The 27,341-nt window shown below is 33.8% G+C and overlaps 1 protein-coding gene across 1 annotated transcript; it reads right to left on the bottom strand.

The window, feature by feature from the left end:
* Window positions 1-4,292: 4,292 nt before the first annotated feature.
* LOC589516 (cadherin-23) lies at window positions 4,293-27,341 on the bottom strand. The gene is made up of 16 exons (XM_030979180.1): window positions 27,315-27,341; window positions 26,718-26,837; window positions 25,740-25,865; window positions 25,007-25,113; window positions 24,370-24,482; window positions 23,594-23,767; window positions 22,508-22,668; window positions 21,598-21,810; window positions 20,219-20,457; window positions 19,162-19,386; window positions 18,343-18,435; window positions 14,489-14,527; window positions 11,452-11,512; window positions 9,647-9,747; window positions 8,457-8,688; window positions 4,293-5,631 (listed from the first exon to the last, which is right to left on the bottom strand). The coding sequence occupies exons 1-16, from the start codon at window positions 27,339-27,341 to the stop codon at window positions 5,041-5,043; spliced, it is 2,622 nt and encodes an 873-aa protein (XP_030835040.1). The 3' UTR covers window positions 4,293-5,040.

Below are 27,341 nucleotides of genomic sequence, written 5' to 3' on the forward strand. Positions count from 1 at the left end.
TGGTAAAGAGCCACGCTTACTGAAAATGAGGTTTTTCTAAATTGAAATTTGCAAAGGAGAAAAAAGGAGAGGGCCTCAGATATTCAAACATTCTGACAAGAGTTGTTAATATACAAACAAACAAAATTGTATTTTTCTTTTGTAATGCTTGATATCAGTTCAGACTGTACATCGCTGAAATAAATCTGAATGAGAATGTCTCACTCGATCTCACACCCCTCTACAGAACTAAATATATAAGAGGTTGACAAGTCTGGTAATAATAGAAATGACAAAATGAGAGATAGAGAGAGAGAGAGAGAGAGAGAGAGAGGGAGAGAGGGAGAGGGGGGGGGGGGGGGGTGGTGGGGGTGGTGCTTATATGTACATCCAGAGAGCAGATAGAAATAAGTAATGAGTTAGGAAAGGAGAGACAGCACTATATACGAAGAAACAAGAGAGAGAGAGTACGTCGAAGGGTAAATTTACTCTTCACCAAATACTGCATATATTTTAAAGTAGGCCTGCATGTACTTCATTGGCTTCTTTTAAAAGTTTGCAATAATTCCAAATTCAAAAGTGCAATTCTAAAGTTTTCTGTTGACATTTGAAATGGCATGAGATATTTGAAGGCACAGTGTGGTGCGATCACAGTGAAATGTTTGTGAGAGTTGAGGCTGGTCTTCGTGAATACATGAATATATAATCTCCTTATGTAACTTTCATATACATAAACAGTATTCCTCTTCCGTGTACTAAATATTATAAAACTACTCATTCCAGATTCAATGTTTCATGTTAACAACAACGACTTAGAAATGTAAAAGTTAAAATAATAAGAAAAAGATTTTTTCCCTTCATTTTCATGCTTGATAATGTAAAAATTCGTTAAAAGGGATATAAGTTACATCTACATACTATGTACATACTATGTACATACCGGTATGTATATGAATATGTACATGCCTATGTTATGGCAATTAAAAATATATTTTTAATAATTTGAATATATAGCGAGGCACGATGGCTCAGTGGCCGGTAGAGCAGTGGTTCGTAACCGGGAGGTCCCGGATTCAAAACCAGGTTGATGCGCTAGAGCCCTTTGATATAAAAGCATTAATCCTCATTACCAGAGAGGACTTAAAGCCATAGGTCCCCTGGTTGCTTACTTTTAATACATGCAAACGCAGGCTTTCTTAGCAGTAGGGTTAAACAAACTAACAAAAATAACATATACATTGAGTACACTTACATGCATGGACACACATACAGAAAAATGTTCTGACAAAAGATTCTTTGAGTGAAAATCTTTTTCCCTACGTAAGATAATGGTATGAAACTCTTGGCATTAACTGGCTCGACATTTCATACTAACTTCTTGGCTATAAATAGTTCAAATGGAATTTTAAAAAATTGAATAAAGGCAGTACTATATAGATAACGTTACACCCTCTCACATCATATTGGTATTCATTAGACATTCAAAATCTCTGCTATATAGTTTCGGGTGTGGGCCAAAATGAAATAACTTCATTTACCTTTGCTAACGTATTTCATTTCAATAAAAAATTAGTTTACAACAACAACAAGTAAGAATGGAATACATACAGTGAAATTAATATTCAAATTTGCCTTCATTGTTTACGAATAAGGAACAAAATGAGGAATGATTTTCTTAGTACAGTACTAACAAGAAAAGACTTTGTGACAATCCACAATCAGAATAATACATAAAATAATTTTAAAATAACATTATATTTCTTTTGATTAGATGAAACTTTATACTAAAACACAATTATACTGGTTTTGTTTTATAAAAGCTAAAAACATCCCAAAGTGTACAGATTTTTGTTGTTTTTGTTTTAGTATAAAAAAGAAGGAACATTTTTATGTACATGATATGCTATTGGGTGATGATGTAATGATTTATTATTCCATTAAAGAAACCAAAATCATAATTTAAAATTCATAATAAAAACAAATTGAATCATTTTACAATATCTTAATTTAAACTATCATTAAAAACAATTAAAGAAAAACATAATTACTGTTACATCATATTTACATTGTTTATTTACGAGTGTGCCCATCCCTAGAGAAACTAAAACTTAGATTAAAAAGAAGATATGGTGAAAAGAGTTGCCCAAAAAGGTGGGGCAAAGAGAACTAGTATCAGTACTTGGAGATCTATTATTATCATAAAACCCTCAGAAAAAGTTTGTAAATTTAATTTTGATTGAGTATATAAATATTCTCTATGACCTGTAGCTCTCAAACTTACATATTATACATGTACATGAATTGCAACATCAAGTGTAAAATGACTCTCATAAACAAGAACTGTCTTAATCAATTAGATGTCATTTTCATTTTCTTATAATAAATGTGATGATATAATCATTTGTTAATACTACACAGAGAAACTTGTGTACTGAACGTGAAAATTACAGATATTAATGTAGACATTGCTATGCATGGAGCCAGATTACTAATGCAGAACAGAAATTAGAGGGAAAAGTTGGACAATATGATATTTGTCCATCACAAATTGTTTGAATAAAGTAGAAGAGTAAGTGTGTCAAAATTAAGTACATTATGTAAATTCTGAAAAGTTTGGCTTGCACTATTACTAAATTAAGCTCTAGATATAACAGGAAGGAAAAGAAACAAAACAATAAATACATACCATAATATATATGTGTACACCACACTGTACATTAGGAATGTAATTTTACTTGCACAATCATATATCATTCACCTTCTAAAAAATATATACATCAACGTAGTATGCAAAAATAATCTCATATCATTCCAATATCTATTTTACCTTAGTATTGCAAATGAAATCAAATCGGAGATGGCAAAAATAGTTGTTTAGTGAGTGAATAAATTATCTCTTCACCAATAAATACATAATTTACAAAATATGTACATGTACACAGCGATTGAAGTAGACTGTGCTAGTACGATAAGGCGAGAATCACGGACAGGTACTTTGGTAAATATTTGTGAAAGACGTACCTACACATGTATGAGTAAAAAACAGTTACTTTACTTCTACATTTCATCTGCTTGAGTGCAAGAAGGACGTTAACTGGTACACCCTATCAACATCCTTCTGGCTCTAAGCGATGAATTTCTTTTTCCTTTTTACATGCGATCTGTTCGGAGCTAGAAGGGCATTAACTCATTTTACACAGAGTTAATTACTGGGAAACCCCCTTTTGTCTCTGAACATACCGGTATGATATTATGTATTTGGAGCCAGATGGGCATTAACTCATCATTTTACACAGAGTCTGCGCCCTCCTGGCTCCAAACAGACAAAGTGCTTCTATTCATAGTTGTGTTAAGTCATTGCTGCTGAGATACTGTGATAATACTTCCATTAAATGCATCTTTTAAGCTCTCATTACACCATGTAGTACAGTGAATAACAACACAAGGAACTTATGATTATGTGCAACCTGAAAAATAGTCCCAAACAGAAACTAGATCTTTTAAATTTTTCATTTGATAGTTGCATTTAAATATCAAAAGGGAATATCATAATGGGGACCCATATTAAGTGATAAGTAGATTGAGGAATAAAACTATAACCAAAAAGGAAATTGTTGATGTGTTCAAATGAGTTACAAAGATATAGGTCTTGTATCTGTGAACAGTTTTTCAAAGAAATGTGCCTTGTCAATTACACATTCATTCAAGACAAGAAGTCATTTAAGTACAAAGTTTTGATAAATAGAATAGAAACAAAGGCAAGCAAGATGGCTCGATAAATTGAAATGAGATAAATAACTCTATAAACAGATCTATTGCAGCAAGTTTTGGGCCCATTAGATAAAATGTACTTTCATTTTTTAAGTGGAATAAGTCATAGAGCAAGAGTAAGCTATAGATTTAATAAGTTAATAGAATATCCTATGTCATTTTAGGGCATTTAATATAGGCAAGAAATCAGATGATAAAGTGAGAACATAGGCAGGACGAAATGGTAAAGATCTATAATTTTGAATACAAATATTAAGAATAGAGCATGGAAATCTAGCAATGAAAACCAGATATTTATTGGTCATCTTTGATTTATCTTCATCCCTTCAATAACAAACCAAAGAATAGCACACTTACTTGTCTATCTTTCAATTTAAAGATAATACTTCAGATTCATTTTGAAATTTATTCAGAGGAGCTACAAAGTCATGCTTACATTATTTCAAGTATTTTAAAAAATAAAGTCAAGGGACTGATAATAAATGATTCATTATTTACTGGTGAATAACAAACGAAACAAGAGGTATAATAGGATACATAGGATTTAATATATCATGAATTTCTTAGAATTTCCTCATTCTTTTATCTATTTAATAGTCACTGCTATGAAAGATACTTATTGCACTAACCTAAATGGCACTGCGAATGTATGGTGTAAACTTGGTCTTAATTTCTTCTCAAGATAAATACCTATTCTTGATTTATTTTGTAATGCTACAAATAAAGAAATTAGTGAATTATGACCCTGTTTAAAATACAGTTAGGTATATTCATATCAGTAACATACTCTGCTGCTTAATACAAAGAGGAATACAAATGAAATGGTTTTACAACCATGAACTAGTTCCTCTGTAATGGAGAAGCTCTTTTTTCATGAAACATGCAATAATATTTCACAAAACTTGTCATCAGTGACAAATGACAGTTTTTGTTTTAAGCTACTGAAACCCTTGCTTCTGTTTGGTTATCAGCAGATTTGTCACTGATTTTTGCCATTTGTCATTGAAATAAGGCTTTGTGAAATGGGTCCTATAGGTCTATTGTCAAGTGTCAGGCACAAAGGAATTTACAAGGGAATTTCCCCTCACAAACTATTAGGAATGCTCTTGTTATAAAGACCTTCAATTGAGCAAACAGAGATCATTTTTAATGCACAGAAAAGTGCTTATTAGAATTTATCCAGATGAAGAGACATTTATAAAATTGCTGCATTTCAAGAATTCAATCTGTTTAAAAGCATCCTGCAATAGACTTGCAGCATGATTAAATCGTAACATCTGGAAGGGTTCCTCAAAGGTTTGTTGTCATTACATCACTGGCTTCCCACTGTTCAGATGATAGATCATTCTCTTGTAGTGATTCGCTGGTCCCAGACATCCCTGAAACATCAATATCCTGTGGAGTCACGTCATAGGAGGAGTTTAGTATGGGTGCAGCCCTCCTTGGGTTCGGGGGAGTGCTGGAGGGAGAGACGGTGTACGTGTAGGAAGAAATCTCTGATGCTGGGACGAGCGGGGTGAACTGGTCGTCCAGGAACTCGTCGAGGATCTTATCGCTGCTGTTCTCTTCATCGCTGTTGGGTGGGATATTCCCAAAGGCACCGGGGCGTTTCATCTTTGGGGCGACCGGAGGGGGCACCTTGATGGGGGTGCCAGCGGCGCTGCCCTTCTTGGCCCCTCGATCCAAGGACTGGTGCCCGCTGTCGATGGAGCTTGGTCGGGAATCCGCTCGCCCCATCCGGAGGAGATGGACGTCATTGTGGGTCTGAGAGTCGGCTAGACTGCCGGGGTAGGGCTTTCGAGGGTCAAAGGTCCCTGACGGGGAGGTTGATTTAGATGGGATGGATGGGGTAGAGGCCTCAGAGTTTGTATATGAGCGATCCTAATATAATGAATTAAATCAGAAAACAAAGTTCAGAAAATAAATAGTAGTATATAGCAAAATATGATAAATGTTAATAACATTATTTTGAAACAATGGCATAATACATTATTTTGTCTACATCATTTGAAAATTTAATTGTTTACTAAGAAAAGGGTATACAACTAGTTGCTTCATATACAAAATTAATTACAAATTGAAAGATAAAAAAAGGAAATGGCATAATTTAAGTATAATCAAAACAATTGTTTCACAAAAGTTAACTTGCATATGAGACAAGACAGTTGTGGAAAACATACTTATAGAATTTATGATAATAGTTAGCATAAATACTTTAGATCTTCTTTTTCTCAAACAATTGTTTGATTGATACATTGGATAGCGATTTTTCAAAGGAAATGTTAGAAAGTGGTGAAATTTGGAGAAACAATGAATTAGAAATAGTTCAATTAAAGAAATCTTGAAATGAGTAAATTCACAGCTGTTAGGTTCAGAGTAAAAAGGTGTGGCTCTAGAATGCAGAATATTAGTAATGAAATTGAATTGGGAAAAATAATGTATTGCTTGAAAAAGAACAAAAGAACAAAAGATAAACTGTGCCTCAATGTATTACACTGATAGTGTACGTGGTGTACTTCTCCCATTTAGTCACTTAACCGTTCTTGGAATTTTCTATAGGCATTTTGGGCAATGGTTTTATACAAGGATGTTATCGATAAATATCAGGCGTCACATACTGAACGCAATCTTACAAAAAATGTTTGAGTAAAAAACGATCTACTAGTCAAGAAAAAGTCAATTGTATTGCCTGCAATTATGGGGTGTATGATAACTGCACTACAACGTTTCAAAATTACAAGAAATCATCTAAATTGTAGATCATGTTTTAGCAATAACTTGTATTCTGATTTTTTTTTCTTTGACGAAATGTATTTTCAAAATCAAGAACCTAATTTCCTGAAAAGGTAGACTTCCTGAATAAGATAGAGACCGATTTTGTTTAATTTGTATTCAAACATATCAACACGTATTGCATGGTTTTACAAAACCCTTTACAAACTGGATCTGACAAACATGTACAAAGAAGGTGTGCCTATTTTATTTGGTTTTCCTATTTTATTGAGACACCATGTAGACATGAAAGTGCAGAGAACTTACAAAAACAGAAAGTTGAAGCTAAAAGATCAAGATGATGGGAGGCAGATGACCTAGATCAGCTGACACGTGAATGACCCCCAGAGCATGATGGTGGAAGGTTAAAGGTCAAAGGTCACAGGGTGGGTATATGTAAAAGATTGGAGTTGGTATATTTTCATTTTTAGTGATGAAGATGAGATGAAAAAGTGATTAGAATTTGTAAGAGATGATCAGAGATGTATATAAAATAGATAATAAGATGGAAGGAAAAGAAAGAGGTCTCAATCCATTTTCCAAGCAGCAAATTGTATCGTGTGGATTTTGACATTATTTTAGATTAGCATGAATACAAAAGTTGCATGATGTAAAGTTAAAATCAATGTTATTCAAAACAACATGAAAGAAAGAGTAAAACAGAATAGTTTGTGTATCATTGTATATAGTTGGATATTGACATTGTTTCAAAATAGCGTGAAGATCATCAATACAAAAGTTGGATTATGAAAATAAGAATCAAGGAAATATTTTGATCAGAATAATATATGAGAGAGAGAGAGAGAGAGAGAGAAAATCAGAATAATTTGTGTATGTGAGTGAAATGTGAATTGCAAGGTGGTTTTTAGGAAGGATGGGAAAGAGAGAAAAAAAAAGATTAAAGATTAGCATAATTTTCCCATCTCAAAGAAATAAGGCATATGCCCAAAGAACCAGAGAAAATATGGATAATTATATAACAGCTCTGTACAGGCCAATGACAAAATAACAACATGAATATATTTATCAGTCGCAAACATAGACATGTGCTGACAGTGCTACATAAACTTAACAATGGAACTGTAAAACTTGAGAATCAATAAATTGATTATATTAATATTTGTAAAGTAAAGAAAATTTAAACCCAAAAATATCAATATATCTAAAATTTCAAGTTGAATCAAACTGTTTTTGACTTGTTAAAAATTTGATGAATTAATCTTTAGTTAGATATTTTAATTCATTAATATTTGATTTATAAATTCATCTTCATTGACAAATTCCTGACATTAAAGTATTAAGCAAGAACATTAAAGTACCAGAAATCTCAACAACAATTTTAAGCACATCAAAGTTTTTAAAAAAAATCCCAGCAAATTCAGTAAACATTGAACACATTAATTTGCTTGATTACATATTGAACTCTTTCTGCTAAGTCTCAGAGTACAGAATCAATTTACAACAAGTCATTTTCTTCACTTTTATCAATTGTACTCAAAACACCCAGAAGGAAACCAGAAGGAAAGAAAGGAAACCAGAAGGAAAGAGAGGAAAAATAAGAAGAATGAAAAACAAGATGGACTTTTAGGGTGAGATCTTGTTTTGGGTAGGACTATACGCTACCAAGCCAACGTCATATCACCCTTTTTTATGAACTATTTAAAAAAAAGACATCCTTGCTTCATTTGTACTAGGAGCTGTGGTAAGAGGAGACATAATATAAATGTACTATATTAAACTAGATTAGACTAGCTTCCACAAGACTAGATCCGACTCAAAAAGAGTAGACTAGAACTGACTTGACTCAAATAGAGTAGACTAGACTAGACTCAGCTCAAATAGAGTAGACTAGACTAGACTAGACTTGACTCAAATGGACTAGATTGAACTGGACTAGGCTAGGCTAGGCTAGACGAGAACCTGGTCCTACATACCTCATCCCTGTCAATGAGGGGGTTGGTCTTGGTCTGGTACGGTGAGGATGAGAGCTCCCTCTTGAGGTCCGGGTCGTCATCCACCGAGAGGGCGTGGTTGGTGTACCCCGTCCCCGGGCTGAAGAAGGTCGAGGGGAGCTCTTCGGACCTGGAGTAGGCCGGGAGGGTCCCTTGATTGCTGTAGGAGGGGGAGTCCAGGTCCGCACTGCCGGGTAAAGTGGCTGTCATACCTCTATTAGTCAGGAATAACAAAAATTGAGGGTAAAAACACTTTCAAGTATAAAATGTAAAGAACATTAAGGTTTCTGTTGCATAATAATCACTGAAAGATCTCAAACCCATAAAAACAATGAAATTTTCTGGCAACAAAATACATATGGCACTGATGGGTGATGATACAAGAAGGTATAAACTTTGTTGATAACTTCTAAAACATATTGAAACCGTATTAAACATAAAGTCTTCAAGTATTATAATCATAATAATACTAATAGCTAGTTCTTATATAGCGCTTTTCAAGACCGAAGACCCTCTCAAAGCGCTTTACAGATATATATATTATCACAATGTTAATTGTTTTTTCATCAATATTTGAAACTGAATAGCAGAAGAATACTACCACACATCATTGCATCTCGAATCTCGTCCTGTATAGTGGTACCATGCACTCAAATAGTCAAATTTGCTATCGACATGTATATGTATGCTTGGGACTATCAACGGTCACAAATGACTTTCTTTAATAAACAGAAACAGGATAGATAAATTGCTTGTTCCTATAGAATACACGTATGTATTTTCTGTTCAATTTAACAAAGGGTAATTGAAAGCACTAGTTGTGGAAGTCAATCCATAGTACCGTCAATCCTGTCTATATCGACCGCCCATGGGAAAAACACAATAAGTGGTCTTTGTCGACAGGTTCCTTTAGTACATTTTTCAATGAGAAACCATATTTAATGGAAACAAAAAAAATGTGGTCTTTGAAGACAGATGGTCACTATATCTACATGTATATCTATAAAGCACTTAGAGACATTTATATTAAGCGCTATATAAAAGCGGAATATTGTTATTATTATTATAAAGCAGGTTTGACTGCACATGTAAATGTTTGTCATCATAATGACAAACAACAAAGGGGTTCATGCAACTAAAACTAGATGGGATTGAGTCTAGCTACATTGTACCTCATGAGATTATCCTCTGGCAAGGTACTGGTCCCAGCTAGGATGCTGTTAGCAACAGCCATAGCTTCCTCATCCTCGGGCCCAAACTCAAGAGTACGTTCCTATAAGGGAAATAGATCAATTTATGAACATCAACAATTTAGTCATATCAATCATTCTATACATATATTGATTAATCAGTCAAGGAACCAATGAATGAACGAATGAATAAATAGTTAATTAGTCAATAAATCAGTCAATGAATATCAAATAATTCAATTTTGTTCTTCAATGCATTCATTTACATAAATCAATCATTTAGTGATTTTGCCTTGGTGCTTCAGGATGAAGATTGCCAACGACTTCTCACAACCTAGAAAACTAAAGTTCGGAGTTCCCCAAGGTTCCGTTGTTGGACCGCAACTTTTCAGTTTGTACACAAATCCTATTGCAGATATCATCGAACGACGTCCACGGATTCAACACCACAGCTATGCTGATGATGTTCAACTCTACATATCTGCTGACCCAAAGGACAGTGATGATGTTAGATCTGCCCTTGTCTCACTCTCTTTGTGTGTCAACGACCTTCAGCAATGGATGCAGCGCAATATGCTTAAGTTGAACTGCGAAAAGACTGAATTTCTTGTTGCTGTGAGTCCTCACTTCCGTCAACTGGTGTCTGACATTACCCTCGTAATTGGTGATGCAGACATCGAGCCCTCAACAACTGTCAGGAGCCTTGGTGTGGTGTTAGATTCTTCACTGAGAATGAATCACCATGTGTCATCACTTTCTAGTACGCTCCACTTCCATCTATCTAATATTGCTCGGATCAGACCCTACCTAGACAAGTCCGCGTGTGAGCATGCTGTACGTGCTCTCGTCACATCTAGGACTGATTATTCCAATTCTCTTCTATGTAATATTTCTATGTCAAATATCAATCGCCTGCAACGAGCTCAGAACCGAGCAGCAAAGTTGGTGTTCCGCGCTAAGAAGCATGACCATGCCTCTCCCTTCCTTCGTCAGCTCCATTGGCTTCCAATAGAAAAGCGAATCACATACAAAATTCTCACAATGACCTACAAGTGCATCCATAAAATGGCTCCCTCCTATCTCCAAAACCTTCTCTCATTACATCAACCAGGAAGGCATGGTCTGAGATCTGGCAACGACCCAACCTTGCTCTCGGTTCCCAGGAGTCGTACACGCTTTGGGGATCGATCTTTTTCTGTTTCCGCACCACGTCTCTGGAACAATCTCCCTCGGGCTGTACGATCTTCTCCTTCTCTCGCTATCTTTCAACGTTCCTTGAAAACCTTTCTCTTTAATAGTTAAATTTATATATTTTTGTGTACGTAATTTTATTGTTTGCTATCAATGTCAATTAAGTAATGTAATGTTGTAAAGCGCTGTGATACACATGTATGTCTGTAAGAGCGCTATATAAATGCCAATATTATTATTATTATTATTCAATAAATCAATTATTTATTCATTAAAATAATTTATCGATTTCCATCTTTTAATCAATTACTTGTTAAATCATATTTGTCAATTACCATTACATTAGTCAATCAATTCATTATTATTCAAACAACCAGTCAATAAGTCAATCATTTAATCAACCAATCAATCAATAAAGCATTCAATTAATCTATCATTCATCCATTCAGCTATTTTCTCATTCATACCCTCTAAGAAAAAGACGATTACGAATAAGGAGTAAAAGAATTAACGGGAGAGAAAAGAAGAAGCAAGAATAAAAAGACAGGGCTCACTCTGAGGTAGAATGTTTAGTATGTTTCCAAGTTGATTTTTACCTGTGTTTCACCATCAAACTGCCCGTCAAGCTGGTCGCTCGCCAGAAAGCTAGGTGTACCACTAAAAACAAAGAGATTAAATGAAGGCAATTTAAAGATGGTTTCTTCACATATCAAATCTTTTTTCATCAATTAGCCCAAACATTTAGCCTGATTGATATGATAGAAATATTGATATGTATAAATTGCTTGTAAAATAGTTCCATTACATTTCTTAAATTCTCAATGACGGTATATTACTATCAAGCAGAAAATATAACACCAAATATTTCCAAGTGAGACCCCCTCTCTTGTGGATGAATCAGTATAACATATTTGAATAACTGTATACTAATATATATATATATATATATATATATATATATATTCAAATTTGAATAATTGCATAATGTTATTTGCTTGTCTACTAATCTACCAAAATGCTCTCTTTATCTGTCTTAAGTGTAGAAAATTATATCAAATTTGAGTGAATCCTTGTACTTGAAATTCTATATCTTTCTACTCTATTCATACACATTGTAAATATTAAAACAAAAAATGGAATTAAATGGTTAGGAGCAAAAGGGGACAACATGAGAAAACAGGAGGGCATGCAATGTATTAGCAATGCATGAACATGCTACTTAAGTTATACATGTATAACTTTGTATTCACACTTACAGTACATAGCTGATTTGTATGTATAATATAGCTTTTTTCTCTTTTTGTAGGTGACACTCAATTCATTTCCAAACTTTTCATATATTTTCTTATCATCCTATAATTTTCTTGCATCATTTTCCACTTATAATTGCACCATTACTTTTCAATATAAATATAGTTATGCTTGATATAACAATAATCAAATATGTGCATGGTGTATATTTTATCACAGCTAGTGAATTTTGCAAGCAGTGTTTTCTAGATGCAGAATATTCTGTCTTGCATAATTTGTAAAATATGGCACTTACTTTGGAAACATATCATCGCCCCTGCAACCATGAAGGACCAAAGAAAAGCAAATATCTTGTTTAATTAGCAAGGACATAACTTTATTTGCATAATATTTTAGAAGTAAAAATAATAACATGCCCCAAAAAGTTGATTCAAGACAGACTGCTGCTGCCTTAAGTCATCTTTTTATCATGTTTTCTTGAAAATAAATGATTTTAATTCATTTGCAATGATCCATTGGAGCGCATGAATTGGGGAAATGGAAACAAACAAAAAAAGAGAATGGGAATAGAAAGACATGATTAGGAACAATTATCAAACTTTTGAGGGATTACTGAAAGAAATTTTACTTCACAAGAAAGGAGGATACACTTGTAGAGATGCAAAAAGATATAATATTTCAACAAAAAGGTACATGTTAATGATAATCCAATATAAACAACAACATTCATGCCAAAAGCAGAAGAGGATTTTAGTTGGAAGATCTCCCTACAGAGGCAGAAATGAACATGCACTATTATCAGAAAAGCACTTTAAAAAACACCGCCCCTTACAGCTAGCAACTCATTCAACATGCATTTTTATTGTGGAGTTTCTTTTTTTCTTCTTTTTTTCTTCCCCCTATTTCATTGTTTAGATTAAAAAACAACAACTTGCATTGGGTGAACCAAATATAAGGATTACATAGACTACATGTATATTACTTTTCCGCTCAACAGAATTTTTTTTTAATTCAAATTTTTAAACTTTCACTTATATTTTCTTACGAGTAAGCATTTGGTCAAGCAACAGATACTAAAGAATACTAAACCTTTACGACTCTTCTTAATTACTATACGCTATTTGGGGTTTCTCTTATTTCAATTTTTAAACTTTTACTTATATTTTCTTAGGGGTAAGCTTTGGGTCAAGCAAAGGATACTAAGAATAAACAACCTTTCCCATTCTACTGCAATTTGAGATTTCTTGGGTTTTTTTTATTAAATTTTTTTAACTTTCATTTATATTTTCTTATGGGTAAGCATTGGGTCAAGCAAAAGATACTAAGAATAAACAACCTTTACCATTCTACTGAATTACCAAATGCAATTTGAGAATTCTTGGGGGGTTTTTTATTAATTTTTTTTAACTTTCATTTATATTTTCTTATGGGTAAGCATTGGGTCAAGCAAAAGATACTAACGAATAATAAACCTTTACCACTCTTCTGAATTACTATACGCTATTTGGGATTTCTTGGGGTTTCTTGAATTTCAATTGACAAACCTTTTCTTCGACCCCTTGGAACTTTTGGAATTCTTTAGCTTTTTGAAACGTCCTCCTTCTGGTTTCTCACTTTTGTTTCACAATAAATAAAGTTTAAAACAGTTTTTAAAGATTCTCAAGCTATCAATTAACAAGAAAATTTTGTTGTTGTTGCTGCTCTCATATAATAAAATGAATTGAAACCATTTATTTAATAAAATAGAAATAGCGCCATGAAACCCCTACTTTATTTTACAAAGAGTTTATCCCTTTATATAAATCAGATGGGTCAATAAACCTTACAGGTTTTTTTTTAATGATTTTATTAATCTATAAGTCCGATAAGAGTTGAACATACATAACAAGAACTATTTTACAATTACTTGTAGTTCAGATTGTGGGAACCCAAATGAGGTATTTTGATGAAATTATTATTTTACAATGATTTCCACTTTCAAGAAATATTCTTATGGAATGAAAATTGTGCGCACTTGACACTATGATTTAAACCCAACATATCACAAGTTGTTGTTGCTAAATGTTAATTGCATGAGCTTTAATACCTTGAAATCATTGAAATATTAAATAATGAATCAAATTTTACAATAGGAGTGATCAATTGAATGATGAAATGAGAATAGGTATTAAATATTATAGAATATTATATATCTCATGAAACAAACAAAATAAAGCTTGTGTTAAACGCAATTTCAAAGACATTATGTTAGTCAAAGGTTAAAGGTGAATAGGATTTTAGTTCCACACACTATGAATGAAAAGGTACATAAAATGAGAAGAGATGGAACATGTTATCAAATTATCAACAATTCAAACAATTTATAAATAAATGCCTACTCACGCTTGATTGGACTGATCTTCATAATATACAGGATTTGATCTGTAAAAATTATACAAAATTCATCTTTGTTTATCAACTTAATTGAAGGAAATTATGAAGAAATTCCAGGCAAGCCTTTAAGACTGCAGTTGGTAGCAGGAAACATTTTTTCTTCATGGATGGTCGATTGAAAGATTGAATGAATGAATGAATGAATGAATGAATAAAGCAATGAATGATGCTAAGTACTTGTATAAAAAATGGATTTGATGTAATGATGAGTATTTGATAAACTAAGTCATTATTGTACGGACAATACAGCAATATAGAGTTCTCTGATTTAAAAAAATAACCAAATTAAAAAAGCTATACTCTTTAATGGTTCCTCCATTATATTGACATTCATGAATAGATTAAAGCAGAAATAACTAAATGTTGTTGAGTGTAGAAATGTTTTGTGGAGAATAAGGATATGCAATAAGTCATTTGAAATTGACACACATGCAATTTATGTGAAGGGAAAGGTGCTTATCAGTTCAGATATGCCGACACATCAGGATATTATTGGTGAGAAAATTCAAAAGTATAAAAAAAAACTTGATAATAATGACGCTAAAGGTATGTGAATGCATCAAAAATATATAATTGTTTAAATTCTCTTTGTTCTAAATACCTGTTTGTTTTGTGTTTTTTACAAAAAGGTATCAAGCTTCTAATTGCACATTACAGATCAGGAAAAGTATGGAGGAAAATACAAGAATGACTCAACTAGCATGTTAACATAATTATAGCTGTTTCATTGGCTGAAAATTGTGCATTTGATTCAAACATTTGATTACATGTTTTGTTGTATGGTATAGCATTTTGCATGATAAACATGAAACTGCTATTAAAGCAAGAGAATGATGTACATTTTACCCATACAATCTGTTCACAAATTTAGAAGACTGAAATAAGATTGTATATTCTCTATATAACTGTGACAAATGAACAACAAACATACATGCAGAATAATACAGAGGTATACACTTGCAAGCAAAAGGGAAAAAAAAAGATATAACATAATAAAATTGAGAAATGAAGGGGATGGGAACAAAATACATGAAGAAAAAAAAATCATTATTTAGAATACCAAATAACAGTCAGTTGATGATTTTCAGCATTCAAAAGGCATCATATTTCTGTTAACAAAAAAGATATCAAGGGGCAATTTATAACCACTGACCAGTGGCAACTTTCTGCTGTAAGAAAATGATACATATTTTTTGCAAGCGTTACAAAGTATGAAAAGTGCTAATTTCGTAAATAAATATTACTAATAAACAAACAATATACATATGACAATGCATGCAATGATGATGTTCAACTGTATGAAATGGACAGCTACAACATAAAAGTGTAACCAATGACTTAATTAATAGAGAGACTTGGTGCAATCATTAATCAATGACAGATGTTTATAGTTCTGCCCACAAAATGCACCTGAATGATGACAGTTCAACTAGACTAAGAGTTAAATTTATATAGTTCTGGCATATACTGTGTTTTCTTTGCCACAAGCGAAATGAGTTTCAATGGGTCTGGAATAAGTAGACTAATCCCTACTTTCAACAAAAAGAAGTGTACAATGTAGAGAAATGGAATTGGAAAGTAGGTTTAGTCTATCTTATCTAGACTCTGTATAGCACAGTTTATTCAAAAACATGGAAAATTTCTCTCTGCCAAGCAGACTGGCTAACAATACATGCATACATGTACATGTACATTTACAATGGTAACTAAACAACATCCACATCTAATATAGATACTAACCCATTCAGAATTAAAGCTTCAAGCTAAAATATTTTTTTTTATTTCATTTGCAAATTGGCAACAGTGGTACCTTTCTTTTGATGATGTAGGTTTCTAATAAAAATTCATGTACCTGAAAAGACCATTTATGAATGAGAATTACTTGTGGATATATATTTACAAAATTTCAGAATTGGCCATTTATATGGGAAAACAGTCATTTTGAACTTTGTAACATGTTGCCAAATTTATGAACCCCAATGATATTTTCTTTACATTTGATGCATGATTCCTCGCTTCAAACAAACAAATATTGACACAATGTGAGCAGACATTTTTATCTCTCTATGCTCATACATCTGGTATATTTCTTAAAATTCTAAATAAAAAAGTTTTCAAGCCACTTATTCTGAATGGTTATACGCAGTTGTAATTGAGGGAAACTTCATGAACAGATGTGCACAAATGTGAAATACATGAGATGAAACACAGACAGGGTGACAGAAAAAAAAGATTGAGTTGCGGCAGAAAACTTACGTTGAGGGTAAAAAGGCTTTATCAGGACACTGAGCCCTGAATGTACAGTGAGCAGAAGAAGTGAAGATATGCAGATAGCAATGAGATACTCAACCAGATACAGTCCCTCCAATATACATTAACTATACCCAAACTACCCTTTTACCCCAATGGAGTGGTCCAATTTGCCATATGGAGATTTATTGAATAGGATGATACCACTCTATATGAAGGTGACCAAAATTATGATCATGCTTATCTACGTTTAAAAAATACAACTGAAATATGAATTGAAAGGCCTTGATATGAAGACCAACCAAAAAAAAAAGGTCCACTGTAACCATTTGTAAGGGACAAGAACTTCATATTGTTGTATGGCTATACAAGAAAATAAGCCATAAAAGTATGTCTTTAAGAAATCTTTCATATCATCGGGATATTTTACATCTCATCACATCCCAATTCAACCAATCCCATTGATAAAGGTGGAAAATCCTTTATGGAAGAAACCGTTTCCTAAAGCAGGATTGGACCTATTTTTAAAACACAGTTTCATGTTAAGACTACTTTTTTAAATTTGTTAACGTGCTGGTACACTTATCATAATCTTGTAGGATTTCAATTGAGTAGTATACAGAAAGATTCCTGTCTGCTAAAAGAAACAACACTGAATACCATACTATGAGACTGCCCATAGAAAATCAAAGACATTTCACTTAATGATCATAAAATGTCATTTGCAAGAATTACATGGAAGCAGAAGAGTTAATAGTTATACTGATGAAATGAGAAGAGTCGCAGCAAGGTGTCATTAAATAAAGCTCAGTTTAATGATCTGGATAAAGATATTGAGCAGCGTATAGACAAAAGAGTGCAGAGAAATCTGAAGGGATACATCAATAGTGTATTTTTTGCCCTGTTAGGAATACACACTACATAAGGAAAATAAAATTCGACAAAAAACAAATGTTGTTTTTAATACATGTACATGATATGGATCATAACATTGTTTTCAAATTTAACAATGTACATTTTCTTTGTATGCATTCACTTATACACAAGTTTGATTCAAATGCTTTAACATGCCTTTTGCACGCATTTAATTCAACAGGTTTTATGATGTAAAGTTCCAAGATTTCCTAGCCACTCATGTAAACTCCTTTTGATTTATTTGTAATAATAAAATACAAAACTGTATCACAAGATGTACATTGTTGCAAAATCGATATGGAATATATAAAATGGTTTTATTAACTGAGTCACTCGTATTTAAGGGGATTAAACTTGGTCGAATATTGCCTAAATATGGAAGAGTGCTCTCTGTCCAATGACAAAACATGTAATCAGGCCAAAAGAACTTGAAAATAAAAACTGATCATGTATCTGAGATAGCAATATTTTATCTCATGTTTTTATTTCTATAAAAACTAAACATATAACTAAAATCCTTAAATTCCGTTTAAAACTCAGTAATGACGAAACTCAGCTGCACAATCATTCAATCTGCCATCATTATCATATTTTTTTAAAACGTTAAAAAAGTCATGAAAAGAGATGAATCAACTTACATTTCCAAGTCTTCACCATTTCCATAAGGGTTGAATGTGTTATACATTGATGGGAGATACATTCGCCCTGCTTTATCTTTCTCCATTTCTCGTCTGGAAATGAAAAGATAAGAAAAGAGGTTGTGTTTAATAAGAAGAAAAAAAGATTAGACTTACCATTTAAACATCTTTTGATTGAAGTATCATGATTCCAGCTCCATCTTCCTCTAAAGTTCTCATAATCATCAATATAATCATAATCATTCATCATCATCATCATCATCAACAGCATCATATCAACATCATAATCATCATAATCATCAACAACATCATATCAATATCATTGACCGGGGTAATAGTATATTTGTAAAGCGCTTAGAGACGTTTGTATTAAGCGCTATATAACAATTAAATATTATTATTATTTATTATCATCATCCATTATCATCATCATCATCATCATCATTGTCCTCGTCAGTAATATTATCACCACAATCAGCAGGATCATCCCCCCTCCCCTCCCCTCCCCCTCCCCTCCCCTCCCCTCCCTCTCTCTCTCTCTCTCTCTCTCTTTCTTCTTCTTCTTCTTTCTTCTTCTTCTTCTTCTTCTTCTTCTTCTTCTTCTTCTCTTCTTCTTCTTCTTCTTCTTCTTCTTCTTCTTCTTCTTCTTCTTCTTCTTCTTCTTCTTCTTCTTCTTCTTCTTCTTCTTCTTCTTCTTCTTCTTCTTCTTCTTCTTCTTCTTCTTCTTCTTCTTCTTCTTCTTCTTCTTCTTCTTCTTCCTCCTCCTCCTCCTCCTCCTCCTCCTCCTCCTCCTCCTCCTCCTCCTCCTCCTCCACTTACTTCTTCCATGATATGATGACCACGCCAATGGCTATGACCACACAGATGAAGAGCACACAAGCCAGGCATATGAGAGCGATGGCTTCCACAGTAGGTCCATTACCGTCTGGGGATACTCCTGGGCCCGTCGTGGGTTGGGTCGGTCTCCTGATGTCTGTAATTGTCTTATTCTCCACAATGGTTGAATAGCGCTCATTGAGTGAGGTGTTTTGAGAAAGAAGGATCCTAGAGGGGAGAAAATGTTTATTTGTAGCATTGAATGATGGTGAATTAAACAGGTAGATAGGCAAGCAGAAAAGAAGTCCAAGTTAACAAATAAAATATAGATATTTCTATATTAGGAGATATGTAACACAGGTGTGTCAAATCATGAAAAGCTGATCTCTTATCCTATCTAAAATGAAATACATGACTGGGTATTAGGATATTCTTTATTTTACCATAACATGAATATTTACTACACAGGAAAGAAACATCTTTTGGCAATTTTTTGTTCAATATTTGATCTATTGTAGAAGATTTCACTGATAGTTCACTAAACAAATGGGCAGATTTATTATTAGAATTATCAGGAAACGTAGACAGCAGTTGTCAAGTTGAATTAATAACTCACATGTTTAACAAGGCTGAAGGAAGTCCTTACTACACACCTCAGACAACAGCAATTGTTAAATTTAAATCTAATTGCCACTGTGCAAAAACACAAGTTCACATCCACTGTAATTACATTCTATACCAAAGTGAAGTCGTCTTAAAAACTTAGCAAATACAGATAATAAAGTCTGTTTGGGCACCAGAAAGCAAGAACATTTGCACACAGAGAAGTTCTGTAAAGTAAAAGAACCGAAGCAACCTGCAAGCAAGTACAGTTGAACTTATCTATAGCAACTGCCCAAGGGAAACAAAAAGTGGTCCTTGTAGACACGTTCCTTTAGTACATGTTTCAATGAGAAACCATTTTCAAGGGAAACAAAAATTTGGTCTTTGTCAGTAGACTGGTGGTCACTAAAGCAGGTTTGACTGTATATTGTTTGGATTTCATCAATGGGGTACTTACTCCACCATGTCGTTTCCTAGTATTGGGTCCCCGTTGGCGTCGAGGGCATAGAAGAGGACGTCCGATCCCGTCGGGTCCAGACCATTACCGACCTCTCTCTGGCTCACATCCTCGATGTACACGTCGGCAGTGAGAGCCTCTGATAGGATTTCAGAGAGGGCGTCCTGGTTCTCTCTCATGAGGTCAGGGTCGATGTTACCAGCCAGGATGGCACGATGGGAGTTGTCGATCAGAGATATCTGCATGAAGATCAAGGAGTACAGGACAATTAGAATTTTACCTAGCTGGTGGGAAGAATTCTTTGAAAGCCTTCAGCCTTTCTTTTAATGACGCAACTTAAAGCCCCACTGTACTACTTGTAGCTATCTGCTCCCTCTATATAGAAAACAATGCACATGTGGTGCCTGTTGGTTCCACATGATCCTATTTTTCTTATGTTAATTGAGAGCTGAGTTGATGAGATTACCATACACCTGTCAGTGACCAGCAGGGTGGTCTTATCCCTCCTGGCCAAACTAGTGCAGACAGGTTTTAAGCCAAAGAGTATGTTTTATGCTTCTGTAGTGTCTTGAGTATACATTGACATGGAGATACATGTACATATATGAAAATTGACTGTTGAATCTATTGATTTCAAATGGCTTAATAATAGAGGAAGAACTCATATCTTATAGCTAAAGGGTTCACTGTTTAGACCTCACAAAATATTGTAGCATTTCACAAATACAATATTCCGTCATTCGATTCTTTGCTCGCATACAAGGCATGTTCTTTCTCTAGACCTACTTCTTGCAATAGCTGGGTTCTTTCTTGATATGAAACATGCACATATTTGACTGACACTTGAATTTTCATATTTAAAAACAGATAGGTGTATGTTTTTAAACTACCGGTACAGGTTTAGGTTCGACTGAATCATAAATACAACAATATTAATTTTCAATTCTCTTTGAGCTTTACATTTTAACTTGGATAACATAAACATAATACAGAAATATGCAACACTACTGCAGAAAAGATAGGCCTCAAGGGTTTTCTTGAAAGTATAAAGAAATTGTATATTCCTAATTGTCAAGGGTAGAGAATTCCACAGAGCAGTTGCTGATGCCGTGAATGATGAATATTCAGAAAATGAAGGATGAATATCTAGAATACCTAATTGAGCATGGTCTCCGCCATGGAGAAGTTATTGCTTGGATCATAAACATAATACAGAAAAATAGAACACTACTGCAAGAAAGGATAGGTCTTAAGGGCTTTCTTTTGAGTATCAAGAGAATATATAGAGAATATATATTCCTAGTAGAATTCCGCAGTGCAGTTGCTGATGCCACGAAGGATGACTATCTAGAAAATGAGCGATGAATTATGTAGAATACCTTGACCATGGTCTCCGCTATGGTGAAGTTATTGTTTGGATCTTCTGCCAGGACGGTATATTCAAACTGACTGCCGGCTTCCTCTCCCTCAAGACTCTGAGTCGTACTGAATATCCCTGTAGCTCGGTCTATCCTGAACAAAGGTTCTCCTTGTACCACGGCGACAATGGAGTAGGTGGATACACCGTTTTCTCCTTCATCATCGTCAAAGGCCTGGCGGAAGAGATTACAACATAATCATAGGTCAATCTATGACACTCTGTTATATAAATATTTTGTGATATCTTTAACTAATGTATACTCAGTGATATAAATTATAATATTTGGGGGAACTTTTTTAAACAAGGCCACCATGGGCTTTTCCTTTGTTCTCCTATTTCATTTGAAGTTATTGTATTAACTGAACATTCTTTGTATGTATATATACTTGTATGTTTATTTGCATTTGCTGTGTTTTTTATGAAAATAAACAAACTGAACTGAGGTATACAGTTTAGTTGGACACCTACATATACATTTATGTTGGCAAACATGATCACTTATTTAGCGTTATCTAAAAATGTGTTTTTTGAAATAAAATCTCTTATTTCAGGAACCATTAAATGTCTAATTTTGAAGATTTGATAAATAGCCTAGATATATGTCAAAATGTTATCATAAAGTGATAACGCATAGCTAAGATGCAAGTCTCTCTGCCTCTACCGGGTACAAAACTAGGAGTGATGAAATTTAAACTGGCTTAGACATTCACTACACATACACTGGAACATGCCAAATTCTTCTGATGTGCTTGTATTTTGCATTGGTTTCAAATAACAAATAACCATGTCCATAACTGAGCAACTATTTCAGCAAATAATCTCATCCAGTACCATAGAATATTTAAAAATGACTATGTTGATATATTTACCTCAACTGCAATGACCTGTGTCCCGACCCTGGCTACGGTAGAGACCCCAGCGTAATAGTTCTCCTTGAGAAAGTATGGTCCGTTGTCGTTGATGTCTGCAACGTTCACGTAGATGTAGACAACGTTTGGGTCGGTAGGCTCAGCTACTTCTGAGAAGAGATCTAGGAGGTGAAAAATTGAAGATGTCAAGATGAAGAAAAAACTTGGTATTAAAGGTAATACAAAGTTTCGGGAAATTTTGAAATTGGGTGGATAATGATTCTTTACAAATTTAATATAATTGGATACCCCTGTGGTTTTTTTTATAATCACTAGAACATTCAGCCCCTAAAACACTTCTGCTTTCGAGAAAAATTCAATATAAATTGAATATAAAAATTTACCGGTGCTCCCGGTAAATTTTTATCAATTTCAAATACGGCTGTACAATGGTAGCTGCGACCATGAGAATCTCAGAATATGTAGTTGTGATATATAATTCCCAAACGGAAATAGGTAATCGGTCGATTTTAGTCAAGAAACATTGTTTTATAGCTTCATTAATATATTGACCTTGAGAGGGAGCTATACAACATAAAGAGTTTATCATTTACAATTTCATAACTTCAGACACGATTTCAACCGCACAACGATCACTGAATATTATAGGATCGCATATGTTCATTTGAACCAAATTCATGACCCCATACCAAAACTTTGTATTACCTTTAAGTTCTGTTTGATCAAAATCAATATTGTCTTTCACTCTTACATTACTCTCCCTCTTTAACAATTTTTTTTTCTCTCAATTTATCTGTAAGAGTAACAAATACAAGAGTAGCAATAATAATTTGTGAAAATAGTAATATTACATTTAACTTTACATTGCCAATTTAATGATTTTGTTGCTAAAGTTACTCTAAAAAATTAACAGCATTACACTGTTTGAAAAGCACCAAAATTAATCAAACTTTTGTCATTTACTTTTTCTCCTCCTGTACTCATAGAATCTAGTCTGAAAGGTAAAACAAAAAAATGAAGACATACATGTATAAGGAGCTTTGTACAAAACAGGGTACATTGTTCTTCTAGCTTCAATTGATTTACCTGCTTGGCGCCTCTTTCTCCGACCAGTCTGCTCCGGTAGATTGTTTTCATCCGGGGTAGCTCCTTGTATGTTGGCCTGGACCGAGATAGAGTAGTTTTCCACTAATTCACGGTCGAGAGTCATATTCGTGTAGATCGTTGCTACGTTGTCGGTAGTATTCATTGTAAAGGCACCTGTAGAAAGAATTTCCAGATGTCATGAATATTTGCACATGTACATGTACAGTACATGCACGTAAAAGTAATAAAATATTACTTTAATTTTCTTTTTCATCTTCTTTTTCATTGTTGTATGTGTGTTTGCATGTTGTTTCATCTTTTGCACTAGCGTGTCTTGAGCATTTAATTTCAAGTGCATTTGGTATTTTACAAAATTTAGTACTATATCATTATTGTTATTTATATATTATTTTAAACAGTACATGTAGTAGCCAAAGTAGTATTGTAAAGTACATTTATAATAGTTGTAGAAGTAGTGAAAATAAAAGTAGAAGTCATTATAGAACTGTCTGTATAGTAACACATCAGGAGCTCTTGCAGTACAGTAGAATGTATTCCTAAATTCATATCATTTTCAATATTATTGTTGTTGTTGTTGTTGATGTTATTATTATTACCGTCCTCCTCCTCCTCCTCATCATTATCATTTCAATTACTATAATTATATATTGTACTGTCTACAGCAGAATTAACAGCATCAGCATCAGCATCTGAAGTGGTATTAGATAGGTCTAAATTAAAGCATGAGATTAGATTAAGAGTTCTTGACAACTTACTTGGGTCGGTTGAATTGACTATGGTGTATAAAATAACATCTCCGATATTGGCCTGGGCTTCGATGACAGCCACTACAACGCCTGGTTCCTCTTCCTCCATTACATCATCCACACTATACATGGAATGAAAATATGACAAAACTCCTGGTTTTATATGCTGCATTTTAAAATGTTTGTTCCACTCATCACTCTCTCTCTCTCTCTCTCTCTCTCTTCATTTTATCATTCCTTTTTTGTTATCCTTTTCAAAATTCTACAAATTTAATAACATTTCTCCTTATTTCCCTCTTTCACTCTCTCATCAACCTCCCCCTCCCTCTCTCTTGCAATCTCCCCCTCTCTCTCTTTCCATCTTCCTTTCTCACTCTCTCTCTCTCTCTCTTTCCTTTCATCTTCTCTCTCCTCTTCTTTTTTTCTTTCTCTCTCCTAATCTTTCTCTCTCTCTCTCTTCCCTTTCTTGTCTCTCTCTCTCTCTCTCCCTTTCTTTTTATCTCTTTCTTTCTTTTACTTTCTCTTTCTCTCTCCCCCTTGCTTCTCTCTCTCTCTCTCTCTCTTTCCCTTTCTTTCTCTTTTGTGTCTTTACATTACATGTACATCTACCCAGGAAAAATATCAAGATTTTCTCGCTCCAACTTACATGATGACGTTCTCAGGAAAGATAGGTTTCTCCACTCTGAGTAAGATTGAGAGAGGAACCGTTGCTATGTTAGCTGGATCTCCACCATCACTGACTACTATCGTCAGCTGAAAGGCAAATTATTCAAAAAATTGATAAAAATTGAAGAGTATGCGTCAATACAACACTGCTTATGCTCTCTCTTTTTATTAAACTTAGTTGACATGCAGGAGTCACTTGCTATTGATCTATTCATTAAGTGTGTGCAAATTAATACATGGCATATATAATCAAGCTTAAAGAGAAGTACCGGTATATAGTCATGGTGTGTTGGCTTACAAGTACATGTATATGTTTACTCTACACATGAACTGACTTAATCTTACATGTCATCATTAAAAAAATATTGCTATCGAGATCCGACATTCAAAATTTATTGTCCACATTTTTAGCAAGGTTTCTGATAATCTTTGATAAGCTAGTCACTCTGATCAGAATTAAAGAAAATAAATACATTCCCTTGTTTATCTATTAGAGATATAATTCTTTCATCATATTTCAAATTAAACAAAATTTGAAGTACCAAAATGTCCACTTATAGAAGCAACTGGTTTAGAATGTATACATGTAATCTGCATTCAAAAATATGTTTGACAATATACCTGTTCTTACATAATATTCGCAAAATCTTTGGAAATAAATTTCAGGGAGATTTGTTTGCATTTCAAGGAAATAGACATCCTTTTCTACTTACATTATGCCACATGGTGGTATTACTGATGTCACCTATGACATAAACATTGCCTTGAGTTGGGTCTGTGAACTCAAACAGATCTGACGGCGTTAAAAATCTGAAGGTCAACTCAGAATTCGGCGAGCCCTGCAGAATGATGAAAATATTGCAGGTTAATATGACGATCATGATTTCTTATCACTGCATATTAAAATGGAAAATCAGTCTTTCCTGTAGGTAATATCACATTGTTTGGCAGTCTATCATGATAATTTGGGATACCTATTTTCCTAGTTTATGTGAACTCAATGATCGTGGTACAGAAGTTTGATTTGATATCATAATCATTAATTGTAATTTATGTATTTTTCATGTGCTGTTTTTATAATTAGGGCTCTGTGGAAGACCAGGTTTTTTAATTTTTGTATACTGAACAGACTACCCTGAATAAAGAAGTGAAATAAATAAAATAAATAAATAAATAAACTAGAACTTCAAATCTTCTTATACTTCAAGCTAATCATCATAAAGCAGAAATCCTTCACTTCTATTAGCAGTTGTCATGCTTCAGCATTCCAGGGGAGTGTTTCACAAAGACTAAGATTTTAAGTTGGACTTAACTATGGCAGGCTGTTCATGCCACTGTTTGCTCTCACCATTTACTGGCATTGATCTCTTGAGGGCAATACAAATCATGGTCACAAATCTACATTTTTTGATAATTCATTATTGAAGGGAAAAACATTATCTAAAGATCTTAATAGTGAGAGCAAACGGTGGCATGCCATAGTTAAGCCCAACATAAAGTCAATCTTAGTCTTTGTGAAACACTCCCCATATCCAATAGCTACAGTAAGATGTACATTCTGAAGAAAGCAAAACTACGATGATGATTTTCTGGTGGGAAAAACATATTTTAAGAAGGAAATTGTGTGGGGTATCTGTTCACACATATTTCAAAATTTCAAATATTTAAAGTATGTCTTAAAGAAGGCTCACCGCAGGGTCTCCGTCTGTGACAGTGATATTGGCAAGGACTATATCTCCTATCTGGTACTCTCGTAGAGCGATGACATCATACTGGGTTTTTTCAAAGCTTGGAATGTTGTCGTTCTCATCCTGTAAACAAAGGTCAAAGGTCACAAGTCTTTTGAGTTGAAATCTTGAATCAGTAAGGGGGAGGATTATAAAAATTGACTACGCAGTGACAACATTTGTAAACTTTTAATGCTATTAGGCTAAATATTCTAGAAAGTAAATTGTAAGCTTGATCTTGACTTGAAAATACTGACATATGCTTTCTTATACAGTAAGCTTATGGTTGCACCATGTGTGAGAGAGGGGGGAGGTTTTAAAACTTGACATCACTTGTAAACTTTTAATGCTATTAGGCTAAATATTCTAGAAAGTACATTGTAAGCATCATCCTGCCATTAAATACTGCTCCATGGAAAGGAAAGTCTACATACCGTATTCTATCTCATCCAATTCTTCCATCTTTTTGTAATAATTGTAACAGGTAACTATGCAAACCCTAGCCAAAGATTTTGAATTCTACATGTATTCCCCCCCCCCCCCAATTTTTGTGATATAAACTGGTAACAGCTCAAATCCTAAAGACAT

The sequence above is a fragment of the Strongylocentrotus purpuratus genome, unplaced genomic scaffold (assembly GCF_000002235.5).
Source record: "Strongylocentrotus purpuratus isolate Spur 01 unplaced genomic scaffold, Spur_5.0 spur5_scaffold_10, whole genome shotgun sequence".
NCBI classification, from domain to species: Eukaryota; Metazoa; Echinodermata; class Echinoidea; order Camarodonta; family Strongylocentrotidae; genus Strongylocentrotus; species Strongylocentrotus purpuratus.

Bases quoted from the DNA above. Each gene is read 5' to 3' on its own strand.
- LOC589516 (XM_030979180.1), bottom strand. From the start codon at position 27,341: ATGTCTTTAGGATTTGAGCTGTTACCA. The intron at 25,866-26,717 runs GTGAGCCTTCTT...ATCATTCTGCAG, and splicing joins TCACAGACGGAGACCCTGCG to GGCTCGCCGAATTCTGAGTT. The intron at 20,458-21,597 runs GTATTCTACATA...ATCTTCATGCAG, and splicing joins TAGCGGAGACCATGGTCAAG to ATATCTCTGATCGACAACTC.